This window comes from Coffea eugenioides, chromosome 5 (genome assembly GCF_003713205.1).
Source record: "Coffea eugenioides isolate CCC68of chromosome 5, Ceug_1.0, whole genome shotgun sequence".
NCBI classification, from domain to species: domain Eukaryota; kingdom Viridiplantae; phylum Streptophyta; class Magnoliopsida; order Gentianales; family Rubiaceae; genus Coffea; species Coffea eugenioides.
Window position 1 is genome coordinate 30030236 of NC_040039.1, and position 18490 is coordinate 30048725.

Consider the following 18490-nt stretch of genomic DNA (forward strand, 5'->3'; position numbering starts at 1 on the left):
TAGATTCAAGGCATGAGAAGAACAACACGGCAAGCTTAAAGTTAGGAAACAGATTTATCCTCGCATTAGGAATTGCCACAGTAGTTCTGGTCTATCCCAGCATTTAAATCAAATCAAATCAATAATTCCTGCACAAGACAGAACCCGTTTTCATAATTATACTCTAGTTCCAAGAAAACAAACACCCCTTTTTTTTTCAGTTCATAGCAAAGAACCCAACCCAACAAACCCTTTGCATAGAATACCGAAACAAAAGCAGGAAGATTCTAACCTCCAAGCAAAAAAGAAAGAAAAAAAAATTTAATCTTACCTGGTTGAGGAAAACTGAAAGCTGATAAGCTGAAGAAGTGGCGGCGACTCCCGAGTCAGGGTAAATGATTATCCCCAGCTTGCAATTGTTCAGACCATTAAAAATAAAAAATAAACACCAAGGCCGCTCATCATCTTCATGGCCTAGGCGTGCGTGCCACAGAACGCAAGACGGCTGACTCCGCTTCACGTACTTGGGTGCATGTATGAAGAACGCAGAAAAAAGAGGGTGGAAGGTCCAGCTGTGCGGCAGCCAGCAGATAATGTGAAGGTGCAGTTCTAAGAAATTTAGGGTTGTTTTGTATGTATATATATATATATATATATATATTGGCGGGGGATGGGGCGGGTGTATGTTGCCCCATCCCCCGCCCCGTTTTAAGGCGGGGGGGGGGAATATTTTGCCCCCGCCCTGCCCCATCCCCCACCCCATTGATACCCCACGGGCACCCGCCCCCGGTGTCATCCCTAAATATCCATAAGTATGATATGAACCATATGATCAGTAGGAGGATACAGTAGCTTATTAAACACCTTCCGGTTCCTGCTCCACCACGGATGCAAAAGCAACCCTGCACACATGAGAAACAAAACTCTGCTGAGGGCAATACATGTTCATCTACTACAATTCTCTATTCCATTCAAGTGCCTGTCTGTAAATCAAATAAATAAATTACTATTCAATTAATTCATCAATTTTGTCTCAACAAATTATTATCGTTAAAATAATGCAATTATTTGGATTACAACAATCATTAAAAAATGTACTTTAATATTTTCAAAGGTATTGGCTAATGAAACTTGTACTTTCACTTTTTATATTTTCATTTACATTTTGTTTGAATCGTGGAATTGACACCTACCAACCAAAGCTTTTTAACAAACCTTAATTGTATACTACATTAAAATTACATTGCCTACTGTAGATCCAAAATTTTAATTGTTTTGTTTTGTTAATCATATCAGTAGAAGCTAAGAGCCAACTTTTTTTTTTTTTTTTTGCCTTAACACAAAGAATTCATCTGCTTAGCCACTATCTACTTTTTTTTTTTTTTTACATTTCTTTATTTTTTTCTGTAAAGAAACGATGAACGGTTGCCAAGTTGCTGGTCACATTTCTCAAATGCGACCGCCCATATTTTTTCCTATTTAATTTTTAAAGAACAAAATGGGGAGCCGCATTCGTGAAATGTCAACACCTGCAGGTTGCATTTCGCAAATGAAAGGGCCCACCTTTTCCCTCTTTAATTTTCAATTAGTTTTTGTCACGAAGAAAATTAGGTGGAATGCGACCAACCCGAAGGTCGCGTTCTCCAGTGCGATTCCCTCTTGTACCTGAACCACTCGCAAATCACCCCTTTCTTGGCGGATGAAAACTGCTTTTCATCACAAACGAAAAAGTTGGCTGGTTTGAGATCGAGGTGCAGTTATTTGAAGGTCAAAATCTGAATTTCTTTCATTATGTGATGAGCGACGAGCAGGGATGATTGATTTCTTTTATTTTTAAGGAATGCTTAAACAGAAGAAAGTATTGGAGGGATGGCTCTACTTGTTTCGAATACAATGAAATGGGCCTTTATCATGAACCCAATTGAAGAACGTTCATGGCATACCATTAATGACCTGCCAAAGAATTTAGGCCTCAGGCCTGCAGCATGAGTCCTTATGGTTAAAATTATGTAACTGGCCACTCTTGATGTCAATATTTTTATGATTGATATCACTTGACAATGATAAGGATGAATAACCTAATATAATCTGCATAGACGGATTTTATGAGCAAGAGAAATAGAAGGAATTTTTGACTAGCTTGTTTTGTTGAATTTTTTGAAGAGACAAAACTAATTCATGCTTTTGTTCCTGATTTGTTGACTAAATCTCGTATGTTTTCTATACTAATACTTTACTTTTACTTTGCCAACCAAAATAAAAAATTAATTTTTTCCTCCAGATTTATATGCTTATACTTATAATTTGATAGCTTTATGGAGCTAATCGTATCCTTTATATGTAGCCGTAAAGGGCAGAAAATATGGTCATTGCAGTTTGCATTAGTTGCTGCAAAGATCATTGTTAATTTAGGTGGTTGTTGCTACATCTTTTTGAATTTTACTTGTACCCTCTGACTTTTATTATTGTTTCATTCTTTACGGATACAACTTGAGGACAATTATGAAAGGATATGCATGGAACAAAATTATCATCTCACTACTCAAAATACTCTTATAATAGTACTTTTTTTTTAAAACGCGGACTAATTCTGCTATCAAAATCTTGAGAGTTTAACGAAGGTTAGCGCAATTTTCAAAACCTTAGGAGAGGCCAGTAACAGTGTCAGAACCTTCAAAGGAAGCTTTTGAAATTATCCTTAAAAAGATTACAGAAGGGCTCTATGTTCCATGCAATCCTTATTTACCTTTGTAATCTTACAACGGGCCCAAAATTTGCTAGGTGGAATACTGTATTCTAGCACTATGGGCTTGTTTCGGAATACGGAAGAGTAGTGGGCCAGAAAAACTACTTGTTCTCCATTGATATTGAATATATATATATATCAGATTAAGTTAAGAAAGTATGAAACCAATCATACGTACAAAGAAGGTTCTCTATTTAAATTAAAAAATACCACAGATTAAGTCGGAGAAGGGGAAGTACAATTGGGCTTTTCGTACAATTGTGCGACTTGTTAAACATTTTACAAGATTTGGTGTATATTCACATTTCTTTATTATGCACATAATTTTTGTTCTTGTATACCAACTCAATGATTTAATAAAAACACAATTGTAAATGCGCAATACCTTCTAAAAAAATACAACAACTGTATTAATTGTACAGCAAGCCCAATTATACTGGTCCTTCTCCGATTAAGTTAAGGAAGTATGAGACCAATCTTACGGATTAATTAAGAAGGTTCTCTATGCAACAAATTAAAGGAAATAAACAACTACCGTGACACTCCAAATTCCTAATAGTAAATCCGCGCATGCTCCTGATCCCAAACATCCTTTTAAGGATTTCCCATAATGCACCTTGGAAAAAGCCTATGAATAATGCCGCAACTTGGCTCTGCAATGCAGGCTGATCCCGCTTCATGCCAAGAACCTTCCTCACCGGTTCATGTGTACATAATGAAAATGATTTTGTTGTACTCAATTAGCATCAACGAAAATCATATTAGCAACAGTGAGAGTCATATAAAAAATCAAGCAATATCAATTTGCATCAATGGAAATATGTAGCCTCTCAATATTTACTTTGTATAATTATATGAAGAGAGCTGTTGACAACATTCCATCAGCTATGTTTCTACCATAACTTCAGAGAAACAAATCGATGCGCGGACAGGATGGCTGAATGGGGAGGAAACAGTGCTGACCATCGCTGGATTTGTTATTCCTGTCACATAAGAATATATAAGAAGTGGGGAGGGGTAGGGAAATTAGAAACCAGAATCTCTAACTCTTGGGGTCTCAATTTTAACAACTAAACTAAGGCCTCCTAGGCTAATTACTCCAAATAGTTCTCGGCGAGAAAATTTCTCCCAAGAAATTGTAACTAATTGATTCGTAAATACTAATCAATTAGCCATGTTATGTAGAAGTGAGAAATAACTCTAATTAAAATAAGAACTATATATATATATAGACAGACATTCCCTTTTATTTAGGAAAATTGACACTTTGTGCACCAAACAAACTTTTCATTCCACAAATCTGACAGTGCTTCACGTAAGGATAAGAATCCTGATTTGAAGTGTAATAAGATCCTTCTAACAAGTCCCAAAGTGGTCATTGGCAACACTTTCATCAGATTTTTACACTTTTCAATTAACTCAACTACAGAAAATGGGATAGATTAAGAAGAATCATGGATATGGTTTGCATAGAAATACGCGACCTTACTTTTGCCTTTATTCTTCTGTGCAAGGATTACGCCAATGTTGCTTGATTCCCAACAACTGGAATATGAACATGAGTTGTTAAAATAGATCAAGAGGAATGCTGTATTGGTTAATTGAGTGTGCATCAAAGTAACGAATCTTTTATGCCGTTTAATAAATAAATACCAAAACTTATTGTACTTCATCCACTGTCTCACAAATTAAATTGCGAGTAAGGCTTCTTTTTTAAATGATAAATACATAGTCTAAATTAACTGAAATAAATATTAATCATGACATAATATTGATCGTTAAACTTGTATGATGAATTTAGTACACAATAAAATTTGGCTCATGAGCATATATTTAGGTGAAATGTGATTATGAGCCTGGCACGTAAAAATGAAATTAGCATGGATATGGTAAAGGAGAAAAGAATAATAAAAAGAAGGCTAGAAGAAGATCCCTTCATTGTTCGAATGGAAATGAATACTTTCATGGTGGATGGTTTCCATCTCATTTCTATAGCTCAGAATTTTGTTTGAAAATCATGCAAGTGATTCTGAGGTCATGGTTCATATAAGAGGGAAACCTTGAATGCACGGTTGAAATATTCATCTGAGTCAGTTACATTGTTCATTCACGGTATCAAAGTCGACAAAGAATTGCTTTGCTGCAAAGCATAGTAAGTAATCCAAAGTTAGCTTCTAAATTTTTTATCTTCAAATTGAAAAAAGAAAAAAGAAAAAAGTTTAGTAGTGAAATGGAATCGTTAAGAAAGAAAGAAATATATATATATTTATATATATATCCCTCAAGCTGCTTTTGCTACATGGAAATCCTAAGCAATTGTTAGTTTTAGCATAAAAATTTATATGGTAGAATGAATGAAGAATTACAATTGAAAAATTTTAATATCAATTTTCAATTATTCTAAAAATTTTAAAATTCCATGTAAATCAACATATAATATAGTAGAACAAATAAAACAAAAGTAATAAAACATATCATGTCCTATAAATTAATCATGGGTAACTAAGTCAAATTTCTATTAATCATATTCTATTTTGACATTTAAATACTGATTATAATAAATACTAGAAAATGAATGAATATTCCAGTCTAACTTGTGTACTAGACACTCTAGAATGATAATTTTTTCCCCACCATTTCAGATGCAAAGATCTTTCCATTATGAGCATTCTCGCACATGAAACGAGAGGTTAGAGTATCCAATGGGCACTTGTTAAAATGTTTAAAAAGAAATCCTTAACAAACATAAACAAAAACAACCCTTTAATAGATGGCATGCTATTGTTATATGACCCTTTTATATAGATCACCTATAAAGTATATAGTAGATATTTTATGACAAATAACATTATCCAAAAGAAAAAAGAAAAATATACGATAAGAAACCATGGTCGCACGTTGCATTTTAGTCACTTTTCATATTTAATTTCAATTCGTTTTGTAAATATAAGAATCCTGACAATTTGTTTTACACTTTTTCACATGTTTTACGCTTTTCAATTAATTCAACAACAAAAAAGAGGGATACACAACCTTGCTTTTCTCTTTATTCTAGTGTGCAAGGTTAACGTCAATGTTTTCTGATTCCAAACGCTAGAATAAGGAATGCTTTATTCTGTAATTGAGTGTGCATCAAAGTCAAGAATTTTTTATGCCATCCAATCTATAAATGCCCGATCATATTTGTTGTTTCTAATTCTAAACAAACAAACAGTTTTCCACTTCGAAATACACAAATTCTCAGCTAACAACCATAAACAATGGCTGAATTGATTGTTCCAAAGATAATTGATCAATTGAGTGATGTTCTCGTGAAGCAGTTTGGGGAGAAGGTCAACCTAGTGATGGGGGTTGAAGAGGAGGCGGCCAATATCTCCTCTAAGTTGGCAACCATTGAAGAAGTGCTGCATGATGCAGAGAGACGAAGGCTGAAGGACAAAAGTGTTGGAATTTGGCTAGAAAAGCTTGAGGACATAACATATGAGATGGATGATGTGCTGGACGAATGGAACTTCAAGATTCACAGAGCAAAGAATGAAGGAACTGACCAGAATGCCAGATTGCAGCCAACATTGTGGATCAAGGTTCGTTCCCTCATCCCATCCCTTTGTTCTTGTCTCAAACAAGTTCCTGTGCGTAGTGATATAGCTCAAAAAATAAAGAAAATAAATGAACAGCTAGAATTAACCTTGAAAGAGGCAGATCAATTCAAGTTTATTCAAAGTGGGTGGATCCCTGATTCTCAAGATTTTAAGCGAATTATGACTACCTCAATCATTGACGAATCAGAGATCTATGGTCGAGAATCTGATAAGAATGCTTTACTTGACCAAGTTTTGTCTAAGAGTAGTAGTCAAGGAAGAAAGGGGGTTCAAGTTATCTCTATAGTAGGGGCCGGGGGTAGTGGAAAGACCACACTTGCCCAGCTACTTTTCAATAATGATAAAGTGAAGAATCACTTTGAACTTAGAAATTGGATCTGTGTATCTGATCCTTTTGACCAGAAAAGGATTGCGAAAGCTATCCTTGAGAATGCTGGAAAAAGTTCTCAAGAATCAGAGTTGGATCCTTTGATCCAACGTATAAAAGAAACTTTTTCCGGCAAGAGATTCCTGCTTGTCCTAGATGATGTTTGGACAGAGGAAGATTCAAAGTGGAAACCTTTCAAAGACTCTCTTAAGGATGGGGCTTCCGGAAGTGTAATCTTGGTGACAACCAGGAGTCAAAGAGTGGCCAGAGTGATGGGATCGACTGATACTCACCGCCTAAGCCTGATCTCTGACTCCGATTGTTGGCTAATAATGCAAAGGATAGCATTTGGTGGAAGATCAGAGGATAGCATTTGGTGGTGTAAGAAAGTGGAAAGCAATGGGCAAAAATTGCAAAAAAATGCAAGGGCTTGCCACTTGCTGCAAAGACTATGGGAAGCCTATTACGGTTCAAAGATACCATACAGCAGTGGCAGAATATTTTGGATAGTGAGATATGGCAATTGGAGCAAGCAACTATGGAACTTTTCCCTCTTTTGTATTTAAGCTATAACGAGTTATCCCCGGAGCTGAAACGTTGCTTCTCCTATTGTGCTGTCTTTCCTAAGGATCATTCGATATTTGTAGAAGAGCTTATTGGGATGTGGATAGCACAAGGTTATGTCCGCCCAAGGCGAAGAGGTGAGCGCTTGGAGCTGGTGGGCCTTGAGTACTTCAACAATTTGGTAATGCGTTCCCTTTTTCAAGAATTACGAAAAGTTGAGTTCTTTCTGGTTCATGATTTTACAATGTGCAAGATGCATGACATAGTACATGATTTTGCACAATTTCTCACAAAAAATGAATTATGTCATGTACTTGATGGAGTTGATTATGAACAAGGCGTTGAAGAAATTCATCCAGTGAAAGAGCATGTCATCTAACGTGGCTAGGCACTGAGAGGACGTTTAGTTCTCTAGCTATTGATTTTGGAAGACTCAAGAGCTTTTTTGCTTTTCCACGTGGAAGAGTACTTCCTCAAGATCTGTTTTGCAGTTTGAAGTGCGTGAGGACCCTGGCTTTATGTGATTGTGAGATAGCTGAAATCCCAGCCGAGATCGGAAGTTTGATTCATCTTCGGCACTTGGACTTAAGTTGGAATGCTTTCGTGACACTGCCAGAAGCTATATGTGATCTATATTATTTGGAAACTTTAGACATCACTATGTGTAGAAAGCTTTCATGCCTTTCTCAAAGGATTGAAGGCCTTGTACACTTGAGGCACCTTTTCAATTTTGGGACCTCTGAGTCACTTCAAATTCCACAAGGACTCAGGAAGCTTACTTCACTTTGTACTTTGACTCAGTTCATCGCCAGGAGCAACTCTGATGATTTGGCAATTTTGAAGGACTTGAACCAACTGGAAAGATTGATCGTTCATATTCATGGAGAAGTAGATTTTGGGAGAGCTGAACTTGGAAAGAAAATCTACATGCGTGAAATGTCTTTGTTGTTTAGCAATGGGGTCCACTTTATAGAAACTCCAAGTTGTATTGAAAGCGTGGAACCACCTCCAAACTTGCAACAATTTGCGTTAACTCGCTGTCCAGGAAACGAGTTACCAAGTTGGCTTGTGACGACGTCTCTCGTCAATAACTTAACGAAGCTAATTATCAATGAGGCCCACAATATCTCATCCTTGCCAACCTTGTGGAAGCTGTCGTCCTTAGAAGAACTTGGGCCCATTGGAGTGGGAAAGCTAGAATGTCTGGGTAAGGAATTCTTTGGAATTACAAAAGCACTGCATGAGAACAGTCATGAAACTTTTGATACATTGTCAAACTTTGAGGCATCATCCTTAACTGAAGCAGTAGCATTTCCGAATTTGAGAAAATTACGATTCTCTTACTTCCAAAATTGGACAAATTGGGAAGACTTAAGTGAAGATGATGAAGAAGTTGCTGTCTCTATCATGCCACGTCTGGAGGAGCTAAAAATTTATGACTGTGAAAAGCTTGAAATTCTGCCACATCGCATCCTCAGAAGGATATCGTCTCTCAAAACATTGGATATTCGGAATTGTTTCAAGTTGAGCGATCATTACTCTAATAAAACAGGAGATGACTGGATATAGATATCACACATTCCTTGAGTTGACATATCTGATGAATATTAATCCGCTCAGGTATGGTTATTCACACATTTTTTTATGTATCTATTCATCTTTGAAGTCAAATAATTACTACTTATAGAATTACAGCAAAATAAGGCCTACTTTGTAGAATATGACTTGTGTTTAATAATGAATCAAGTGTTAACAGAGCCATAGGTATAATGAAAATATGAAATATTCATTAATACTTTATAGTAGGTTTTTTTATTGAGAAGATGTAAGTCATTAACTGGTAAATGTAGCTTTAAATTTCTAACAATATCTAACTGTAAACTCTTGAATTTGGAATTCCATTTATGTCTTGTTTTTTTATCCTTTTTTTTTTTAGCTTTTCTCCTTTGTTTTCTAGATAATACTGGTTGATGGCCCAAATTGAAGCTACAGCAGGAGGCATTGGAGGATCAATCTCTACGTCAACTTATCACTTATGTGCATGTAAAATTCAAATAATTGCAAATATAGTTGAAGAACCATATCCATATGCTTTGTTCAGAATTATTTGTTGAAAGCGTTGGTATCCTTAACAATTTCCGGATTGACTTTCAAGTGTTACACAACCAGTCTTTATTTCTTCAAATTATTATTGTCCTATTGTATGTAAGTTTGTGTAGATTTCTTCAAATTACTCCTATTTTTAACTCAAAAAGTAATTCATTTTGAATGATTGATACCTCACTGCTTAAGAAGCCCCTTTCCAAGCATTACTATTGTCTGCATTCTACTAAATTACATTGAGAGAAGGGGGGCCAAACCCAGTAGAGACAGAGAAATTCATCAAATCACCCCTTTCAAATGGATCCAAACCAAAAAGAGAAACAGTAAAGGTTCTTCATTGATGGCATTTGATTTAAACGGAACACAAACCAGATACTATCCACAAAGAAAACATTCGCCAGATAGCAAATAAATACTCTATGGAGTAAAATGACAAGAAAATGAAGAGACAAGAAGAAAGCCACTCAACAAAATGAAATTGACTTGCAGCTGTCAGCGTTGCTTCAGCACCTTTATTTTCGGACTTACCACTAGCTCGATTGAGAGCCTGCATTTATCATAATGTAACTTTAAGAAATGGGGTACCAAGAATTTATAGAATATTGGCAAAGATTAGGGCGACAATTTCCATCGGCATTGACATTTTACCAAAAATCAGCCACAGGATGATTATCATATACAGCAACATGACAATTATATGAACTATTTTTTTATTTTCTATACAATAACTCCTGTGAAAAGGGTATAGGAGATCAGAAAGGTCAACCACGAGTTTTCAATGAATTGTATTAAGCAAAAGAGAAATTTCATGAATTTACCTGCTCCATGTCATCACAGGTCAAAACACCAAAAAATGCATGGAACACCTAAAATTCATTGAAAGAAAAATTAAATATTTCACCATTAAGCTACTGTAAATGTTTTGAGACCGCATTCCATGGAAAGAATTGTTTGCATCTGAAACACAAAAATGAAGTTATAGATGAACACACAACAAAGCAAGTTGATGATTCCTAAACACCTCATGTATCTGTTGAGGTATGTATCCGTAAGTTCCTATGCTAAACGATTTTCTCATCTTGTGACATTTGAGAACATAGGAACCTCTGCTTGTGTCTATGAGCCAAAAATGCGAAAATAGGTAGAACCGCTATGTAGTGTACCTATTACGAGTCAGACAATTTCAAAGTGGTTCTTGTAGAAATATAAACCAAACTTTTGCTATTTATTTATGTTGCCATGTGGTTTTAGCGTGCTTGGTTGGTTTTATTAAGGTGGCCCATGTGGGTATGAATGCTTTATTAGTATTAGCAGAAGTTTTGCATAAGATATAAGTGCCAAGTCTGGCTGTTTGTGTATGATACATTATTGTACAGGTGCATTGATAGGTTGCATTTTTATTATTAATTTTGTGGTTGTTTCTCTCTTTTATTTTATCAAATATTGCGTAATTGGTAGATTCTACTAAATTTTGGTAATTGGCACTGGTTGTAGGGATTCGGAATGAAATGGGAATTAAAGCTGTGAACCAGCTGTTCTGCATAGGCATGTCAAAGTCTAAATTCTGTACGTCCGGGAAGTTTGGAATTTGACACTTGATCTCCAAAATTTAAATTGAAGTTGCACGAGTCAGATGTTTTACAGGATGGAGAGGTCTCTACTCCTACTGGGAGATTAGCATTTATCTATTGGGACTTTTCTTTTTTATCGGATAAGAAATATTGACTTGTTGTCAATTTGATTTCGCTTAGAAGAAGAAGTAGTTGAGTAGGAGAAGAAGAACCGAACAATAGGGAGCATCGTTTCTTAGCTTTTCTTTTCTCCAGCCGAATAGACTAGTAGTAGTACGTAAGTTTTCTTTTCTTCTTATTGGGTGCTTCATCGTATTTTAGAAGAATGCTCTCGGCAACTAGTTCAACTATTTCGCTCATGACTTTCTCCATGACAATGAACTAAACCCTTTCTCCATGACTTTCTCCATGCTTCATCGTATTTTAGAAGAATGCTCTCGGCAACAATTTCAACTATTTCACTCATAGACTTTCTCCATGACGATGAACTAAACACTTTATTCTAGTTAAGGAACAACGGAGGATTTGGTTCATCTAAAATTGTGAGATTGAATTGATTATTTTTATTTCTTTTATTCACTAGTATTCATATGTCCTTTGATTTAATTTCTTATGATCATTATATTATTTAAATATTAAGAGGGCCCGATAGTTAATTCAATCTTATAACTTAAAATCAGTTAGAGCAGTTAAATCTCTAATTGTTTAATTATTCTAAACTGGTGGTAACTGGCATGATTGAATTTGTTTTAGGGAGACATATGTGCTAATTTAAAATAACCCTCATATGTATTATTGATTAGAACATGGCTTCTTTAATTCTTAAGGTAATTAGAAAATTGAACTTTAAGATCGTATTTAGGGTTATTTCTTAATTAGGAAAGTGGTTAACGGTTGTACCTTAACCACCAATACAGTAAGGAAAAATTGATTGCCATTGCGTGTTTGGCAGTTATAACTTATTCATCAGTAAGTAAATAAAATTATTATTGTTTTAATGATCAATTAATTGAACTATTTTCAAAGTTATTTTGTGGCTAGAGTTTATTTTTTCTTGATTCGATTTTAATAAATTGACATTTAGTATATTTATTTGAGTTGTTTAATTATTGTCATTTTTATAAAAACCCCTGTATTCTGGCCTCTAGAAGAAACTAATTTTTTCCAATCCCAGCGGATTTGACCCTGATCACCGCTATATATAACATTTCTATTTTATTTGAGTATATGTTTATTATTGCACATGTTTGACACCTGTCACACATAAAGATATTATATTGAGAAGCCTCTATCTGGTGTTTTTTCTTTGTTTTGCGCCGCTGTGTTTTTCTTGATTGTTCTTATGGATTTTTATGTATTTATTAATTTGGATCCATCAGAGTAGTACCAGAATTACGCTAGATTGAAGTATGAAAAATCCTATCCCCAATATTATTTGTTCTGTCCAAAAATTCAAAACAAATGCTGAAATCAAATTTTGGCAGAAACAGATCATAACTCATCTTAAAACATGTAAATTACATCGATATATTGAATCTGCACTTGTCTAGGAAGCTGGTGAGAATGATAAGTGACAGGTGCCGAACCTATGCAATAATAATAAATAAAACCTAACTACCACCAAAAGTAGTCACTAATCAATTTTAGGTACTGGAACAAGAATTCTAGGTGTGCAATGGATTATTTGATTCACCCTATTCCCGAAGAGTTTGCTTAATCCGATATACCCGAATTAATTATCTGACTAAATTCACTAACTAGTAGACAGTGGCAAGCAGGGTCGTCTCCTCAGGGACTGGGGAGAAATTTATTTCCTTTCGAGTCAAGATAAATGGGGGGTTTGGGATTAAATGCTAATGAACTAAATAAATCAAATGCGAAAAAATAATGAATTCACAGAAATAAATGGAAAAACTCTAACCAAGGGTACACTTCAGAAATAGTTCATTCACTGATCATCGATTCACAAATAATTCCAACATTTATTAATAGATTGGTTATAGCTATCATGCACGCGATAAACAACCAATCTTTCCTTAATTTATCGATAGTCAAGGTACGACCGTTGACTATTTCTCTAACCCGAAAACAATCCTAAGTACGACCGTAGGATTTAATTTCTAGATTGCATTAAGGTTTAGAAAAAGCCAATCCTAACTAACAAACACACTATGAGAGTTTGTTTAAACTAGATCGTATGTTTCTCTGACATAAACCCAATTATGCCAGTTACTACCGGGACAGAGGTAATCGAATAATTACGGATCTAACTATCTCTAATTAGCAAAATAGCCTATGTGAATAATTAAAAATTATGCACTATTCAATCATACACAAAAGTTATAACAATTAAAAGCAGAAAACATATAAATACCAATACATGGAGGAAGCAATTAACATAATTTAGATCTCACAGTATTTGTCGAACCAAATCTTTAGTTGTCCCCTTGACTAGAAAAGAAGATTAGTGGCTCATCCTAGAAGAAATTCTGCCAGCCTCCATGGAGCCTGGCTACAATTGATTTTTCTCTAAAACTAATGAAAGCAAGGCGAATTGAGGGGCCAAGCGGCTGTCCTCTCCCACGAGTCACAGTTCTTCCCTCTAAAAGAAAGGAAAACCTAAGTGACCTATTAACTACTAGTCTGCCGCCACTAATTTCGAAAACTCAGGAATTGTTTAAGGAAACAACTACTAGTCAAATGAAAACCAAGTTTCCAGTCCTGGTAATTGCTGACTCTTTTGAGTATTAATCACACGGGCCGGCTATCCTATCATTTTCCTAATTTTTAGCTTTTTGAAACCAAATAGACTTCCTCCTAATCTTCCGCCAATAATCCACGTAGATTCCATTTTGAATTGGAAAACTCTTGAAAAATCACATATTTTATCTCTTTTTGCTCCACCTTCCTATAATTAGTACCAAATACCAAATATAAGTAGAATCTATCAATTAATACAATATTTGGTAAAATAAAAGAGAAAAATAATCATAGAATTAATGACAAAAATGCAACCTATCAATTTCCCTCACACCTAAATCATGCTTATCCTCAAGTATGAGAACAACAAATCAAACAATGGCTATTGCTCAATTTTTCTATTGCCAAGATACAATTAAAACACATGTCAAGTATTAGTGGCAATTTGTAAGAAATATCTTTCCCGTTAGCTTTCAAGATCAAGGACTCTTCCAATTTATAACTAATTAATCTAAGAATATAAAATATTCAACCAGCATCCATAAGCAAATGGTTCGACTATTAAGCAAATCTCAATATTAAAATTCATGGATCAGCGGGCCGACAATTTATTCAAACACTTTTACATTTTTCACTATTAGCACTTTTTTTTCTAAAATATCCCCACACTTGATTGATTTTTTTTTTCAGGGAGAATGCTTAGTCTTCAGCCATTTAAACGTTTTGACGTGAACTCCGACATTGGCCAAATGAAGGAACCCGGTTACTCAGCCATCATCGCTTAAAAACCACATACTCATAGCTATCGTCGCTTTTTGACGCGAAAGTCGACACTTTTGGTGAAGATTTTCGGTTACTAGGCAACGATACTAGTGAGTATAGCCATATACTATTCATAAATAAGATTAACAATTACACAAACCCACTTCTTTTTCTTAAACATGGAGAACTAAGATTAATAGTTGAACAATTTGCATAAAAAAAATGCTAGACAAATATTTACAATACTTAAAAAAATTAACCACAAAGTGTAAAAGTCACAAAATCCCAAATATTCACCAAAAAGATACCCCTAAACTTAACCATGTCATACTTAACACGTTAGAGTGTAAAATCTTAGCAATAGAAAAATTTGAGACATCTAACCATCGTTTATCAGGAATAACCACAAGTATGCATAAAAATAGGCAAAAATTGGACAAAATTCGATAGAGTCAAACAAAAAATTTCAAACAAAAATGCCTACACTTACACTTTTTCAATAAAATACCAATATACTACTCCCTCTCCACACCTAAATCTTACATTGTCCCTAATATAAGAGATAAAGAATATAATACGAAACAAAAGGGACAACGAAAACTTCCCTGAGCATGTAATGGAGGGTCTCAAGCAGCTACGGCATAGGTGGGAATGGTCAGTTCTTTCTTTTATCCTTTGTTGAGCAGAGATGAGAGCAGGCAGTGAGGAACTGAGGAGAGGGAGAGCCGGTGGTGAACGATGGCTAGCGGCGGCGGCTGAATGAAGACTGTGGCTGGAGCGGCTATGGAGGTGCTCGGTGCGGTGGCGATGGAGCAGCGACGAACAGCAAAGCGAGCAAAGGCAGTAGCGGGAAAGGGGAAAAGGGAAAGAAAGAAAGAAGAAGAAAGAAAAAGAAAGAAAAAAAGAAGAAAGAAGAAGAACCATGGGTTTTTTTTTTGAATAAAGGAACCCCTGTGTTAGGCGTGGGCACATCTAATTGCCTTCGAGTCTTCTGACCAACCATCCAAATTAAAATCCTTAAGCGTGACCACCTAGCGTGGGTATGCCTAACTACTAGAGAGTTTTTTGACCAATTTTCGAAAATTGAATTCCTTAGACATGACCACTTGGCATGGGCACGCCTAACTACTATAGAGCCTTCTGATCGCAAACGAGAATTGCCTCCCCTAAACGTGACCATCTAGCGTGGGCACGCCTAACTACTGGAGAGTCTTCTGTCCGTCAATTTCAAACTTCCTTCCTTAAACGTGATCACTTAGCGTGGGCACATCTAACTGCCAGCTTCTTGCCACCAAAAGCAACATATCACTAAATGCAACTAACACTTAACAAAAACTCCAAAAACATAAGAAAACTAAAATAAATAGCATTGGGTTGCCTCCCAAGTAGCGCCTTTCTTTAATGTCTTTGACTAGACATTGCCCTGTTTATTCACGGAGGATAAAATCGTGTAACTCGTTTCAATGTTTCATCTTCTATGTAGTCCTGATATCCTTCGTAAATAGAGCAATCTTTGAACCCACAAAGTACGGTCTTCCATGGACTAGTAGACGGCACCAAACAAGTAAACAAGCGTCTTAATTCTTCACTCACTCCTCCATCACGCATTCTTGCTGGTTCAAGATGTTTTGCCATCGTAACTCTTAACTTATTTCTATCATGAAATTTAAAATCTTCTGGTATAATAAAATCAATCTCACTAACAGGAATTAAAGAATAAGAGTCAGGAGGATATTGATTAAGGAATGAAGGAGATGTCACCTCATTTGGAGATTGTTCACTGGGTTCATTCACTTGAACAATTTGATATTGGGGTCATATTTTTTGCACTTCAATTCCCTTTTCAACTGCATCTTTAGATTCTTCTTCTTAAGACTCTTGCAGTTCTATGTCATTTGTCAGGATAATTGCACTCTCCTGACAAAGAAAAATGGTCGTTTTGTGTGGGATATTAGGTGTGAAGCTAGTTTTCCAAGAATTGAAGAGAAGATTAACCATGGCGCCCATTTTAGTTTTACCTAACGAAATAGATAGCTTTACTGTTTATACTGATGCCTCGAGGGAAGGTTTGGGGTGTGTGCTGATGTAAAACAAGAATGTGATATCTTTTGTCTCTAGAAAATTGAAAACTCATGAGCAGAACTACCCAACCCACAACTTAGAGTTAGCTGCAGTTGTTTTTGCTCTGAAGAAGGGGAGACACTATCTATACGGGGTAACTTTCGAGATTTACTCTGACCATAAGAGCCTTAAATACCTCTTCTCGCAAAAGGAATTGAACATGAGGCAGCGGCGATGGATGAAATTTCTGGAGGACTACGATTGCACCATCAACTACCATCCGGAAAAAGCTAACGTGGTGGCCGATGCCTTAAGTCGAAAGGCTCAAGTTGCGGGATTAATGATTAAGGAGTGGGACTTGTTAACATCAATTAGTGAATGGAACCCTTATTTTGGCAATAAGAAAGTGATTTTTGGTAACATAAAAGTGATATCCACTTTACTGGAAAGAATTAAAGAGACCCAGAAGGAAGATTCGATGGTACGAAAGTGGGGGAAAAAGTGGAAAAGGGAGAAATGTCTGATTTCAATTTAAGTCCCGAGGGAGTTTTGAAGTATCGAAATCGAGTGGTGGTACCCAAGGATGAAGTATTAAAAAGGGAAATTTTGGAGGAAACTCATCAGTCGAAATATACAATCCATCCAGGTAGTAGTAAGATGTATCAGGACCTGAAATGGGCCTATTGGTAGGACAACATGAAAAAAAAAATTGCCCAATACGTGCAAACTTGTCTCATCTGTTAGCAAGTTAAGGCAGAATATCAAAAATCATTTGGATTGTTACAACCCCTTGAAATACCCGAATGGAAGTGGAAAAACGTAACAATGGACTTCGTTTCAGGTTTGTCACGAATACAACGAAAACATGATGCCGTTTGGGTGATCGTCGATTGATTAACCAAATCGGCCCATTTCTTACCGGTAAACATGAAGTATTCCATGGATAAATGGCTCAGTTGTATATGGATGAGATTGTAAGACTACACGGAGTCCCTGTAAGTATCGTTTCAGATAGAGATCCTCGTTTCGTGTCTAGATTTTGGCAAAAGTTTCAAGAAACCTTGGGGACCAAATTCAACCTTAGTACCACTTAACACCCCCAGACGGATGGACAATCTGAGCGAACCATTCAGACCCTTGAGGATATGTTAAGGACTTGCATTTTAGATTTTGGGGGTAGTTGGGGCCAACACATGACCTTAGTGGAGTTTGTCTATAATAATGTTACCACTAGTCGATCCAAATGGCACCATACGAAGCGTTTTACGGAAGGAAGTGCCGATCACCGATCTATTAGGATGAAATAGGCGAAAAGAAGGTTCTAAATCTAACAACCATTCCATGGATGGAGGATACCCAAGAAAAAATCAAGTTAATACGTCAAAGACTCCAAACAGCTCAAAACCGACAAAAGAGCTACGCGGACAACCGAAGGAAAGATTTGGAGTTCGAAATTGGAGACTGTGTGTTCCTTAAAATCATGCCACTACGAAGTGTCACTGTGGGTAGAGGAAAGAAACTTCAACCTCGGTTCGTAGGACCTTATACGATTCTTCAACGAGTTGGGAAAGTGGCGTACTGACTCGAGTTGCCGCCAAGTTTGTCCCGAGTACGTCTTTCATGTCTCGATGCTCAAAAAGTATTACCCCAATCCAACTCACATCTTACAACCGGAGGAGATTGAGATAGATGAATCACTCACCTATGAGGAGAAACCTGTACAGCTACTCGACCGAAAAGTTAAGGAGTTGAGAAATAAACAAATCCCTCTGGTGAAGATTTTGTGAAAAAATCACGGGGTAGAAGAGGCGACCTGAGAGGTGGAAGAGGAGATGCAAAAGAAATACCCTGGTCTATTTACGAATCACGGTAAGAAATTTCGAGGACGAAATTTTTTTAAAGAGAAGAGAATGTGAGAACCCAAAATTTTCTTATTTTCTAGCCATTATTTTATTTATTTGCACCCATTTTCTATATTTTCTTTATTATGAAAAATTTTTAAATAATTTTTATAAGTAAATATTGTTTTTAAATC

At 36.0% G+C, this 18490-nt stretch overlaps 1 protein-coding gene and 1 pseudogene across 1 annotated transcript; both read left to right on the forward strand.

The window, feature by feature from the left end:
* Positions 1-5985: 5985 nt before the first annotated feature.
* On the forward strand, positions 5986-7637 carry LOC113771362 (annotated as a pseudogene).
* A 281-nt stretch (positions 7638-7918) lies between these two features.
* Positions 7919-8827, forward strand: LOC113771363 (putative disease resistance RPP13-like protein 1). Its single transcript, XM_027315951.1, has one exon. The coding sequence runs from the start codon at positions 7919-7921 to the stop codon at positions 8825-8827; it is 909 nt and encodes a 302-aa protein (XP_027171752.1).
* The last annotated feature ends 9663 nt before the right edge of the window (positions 8828-18490 follow it).

Excerpts from the sequence above, each read along its gene's own strand:
- LOC113771363 (XM_027315951.1), top strand. The coding sequence starts at position 7,919 with ATGTGTAGAAAGCTTTCATGCCTTTCTCAAAGGATTGAAGGCCTTGTA.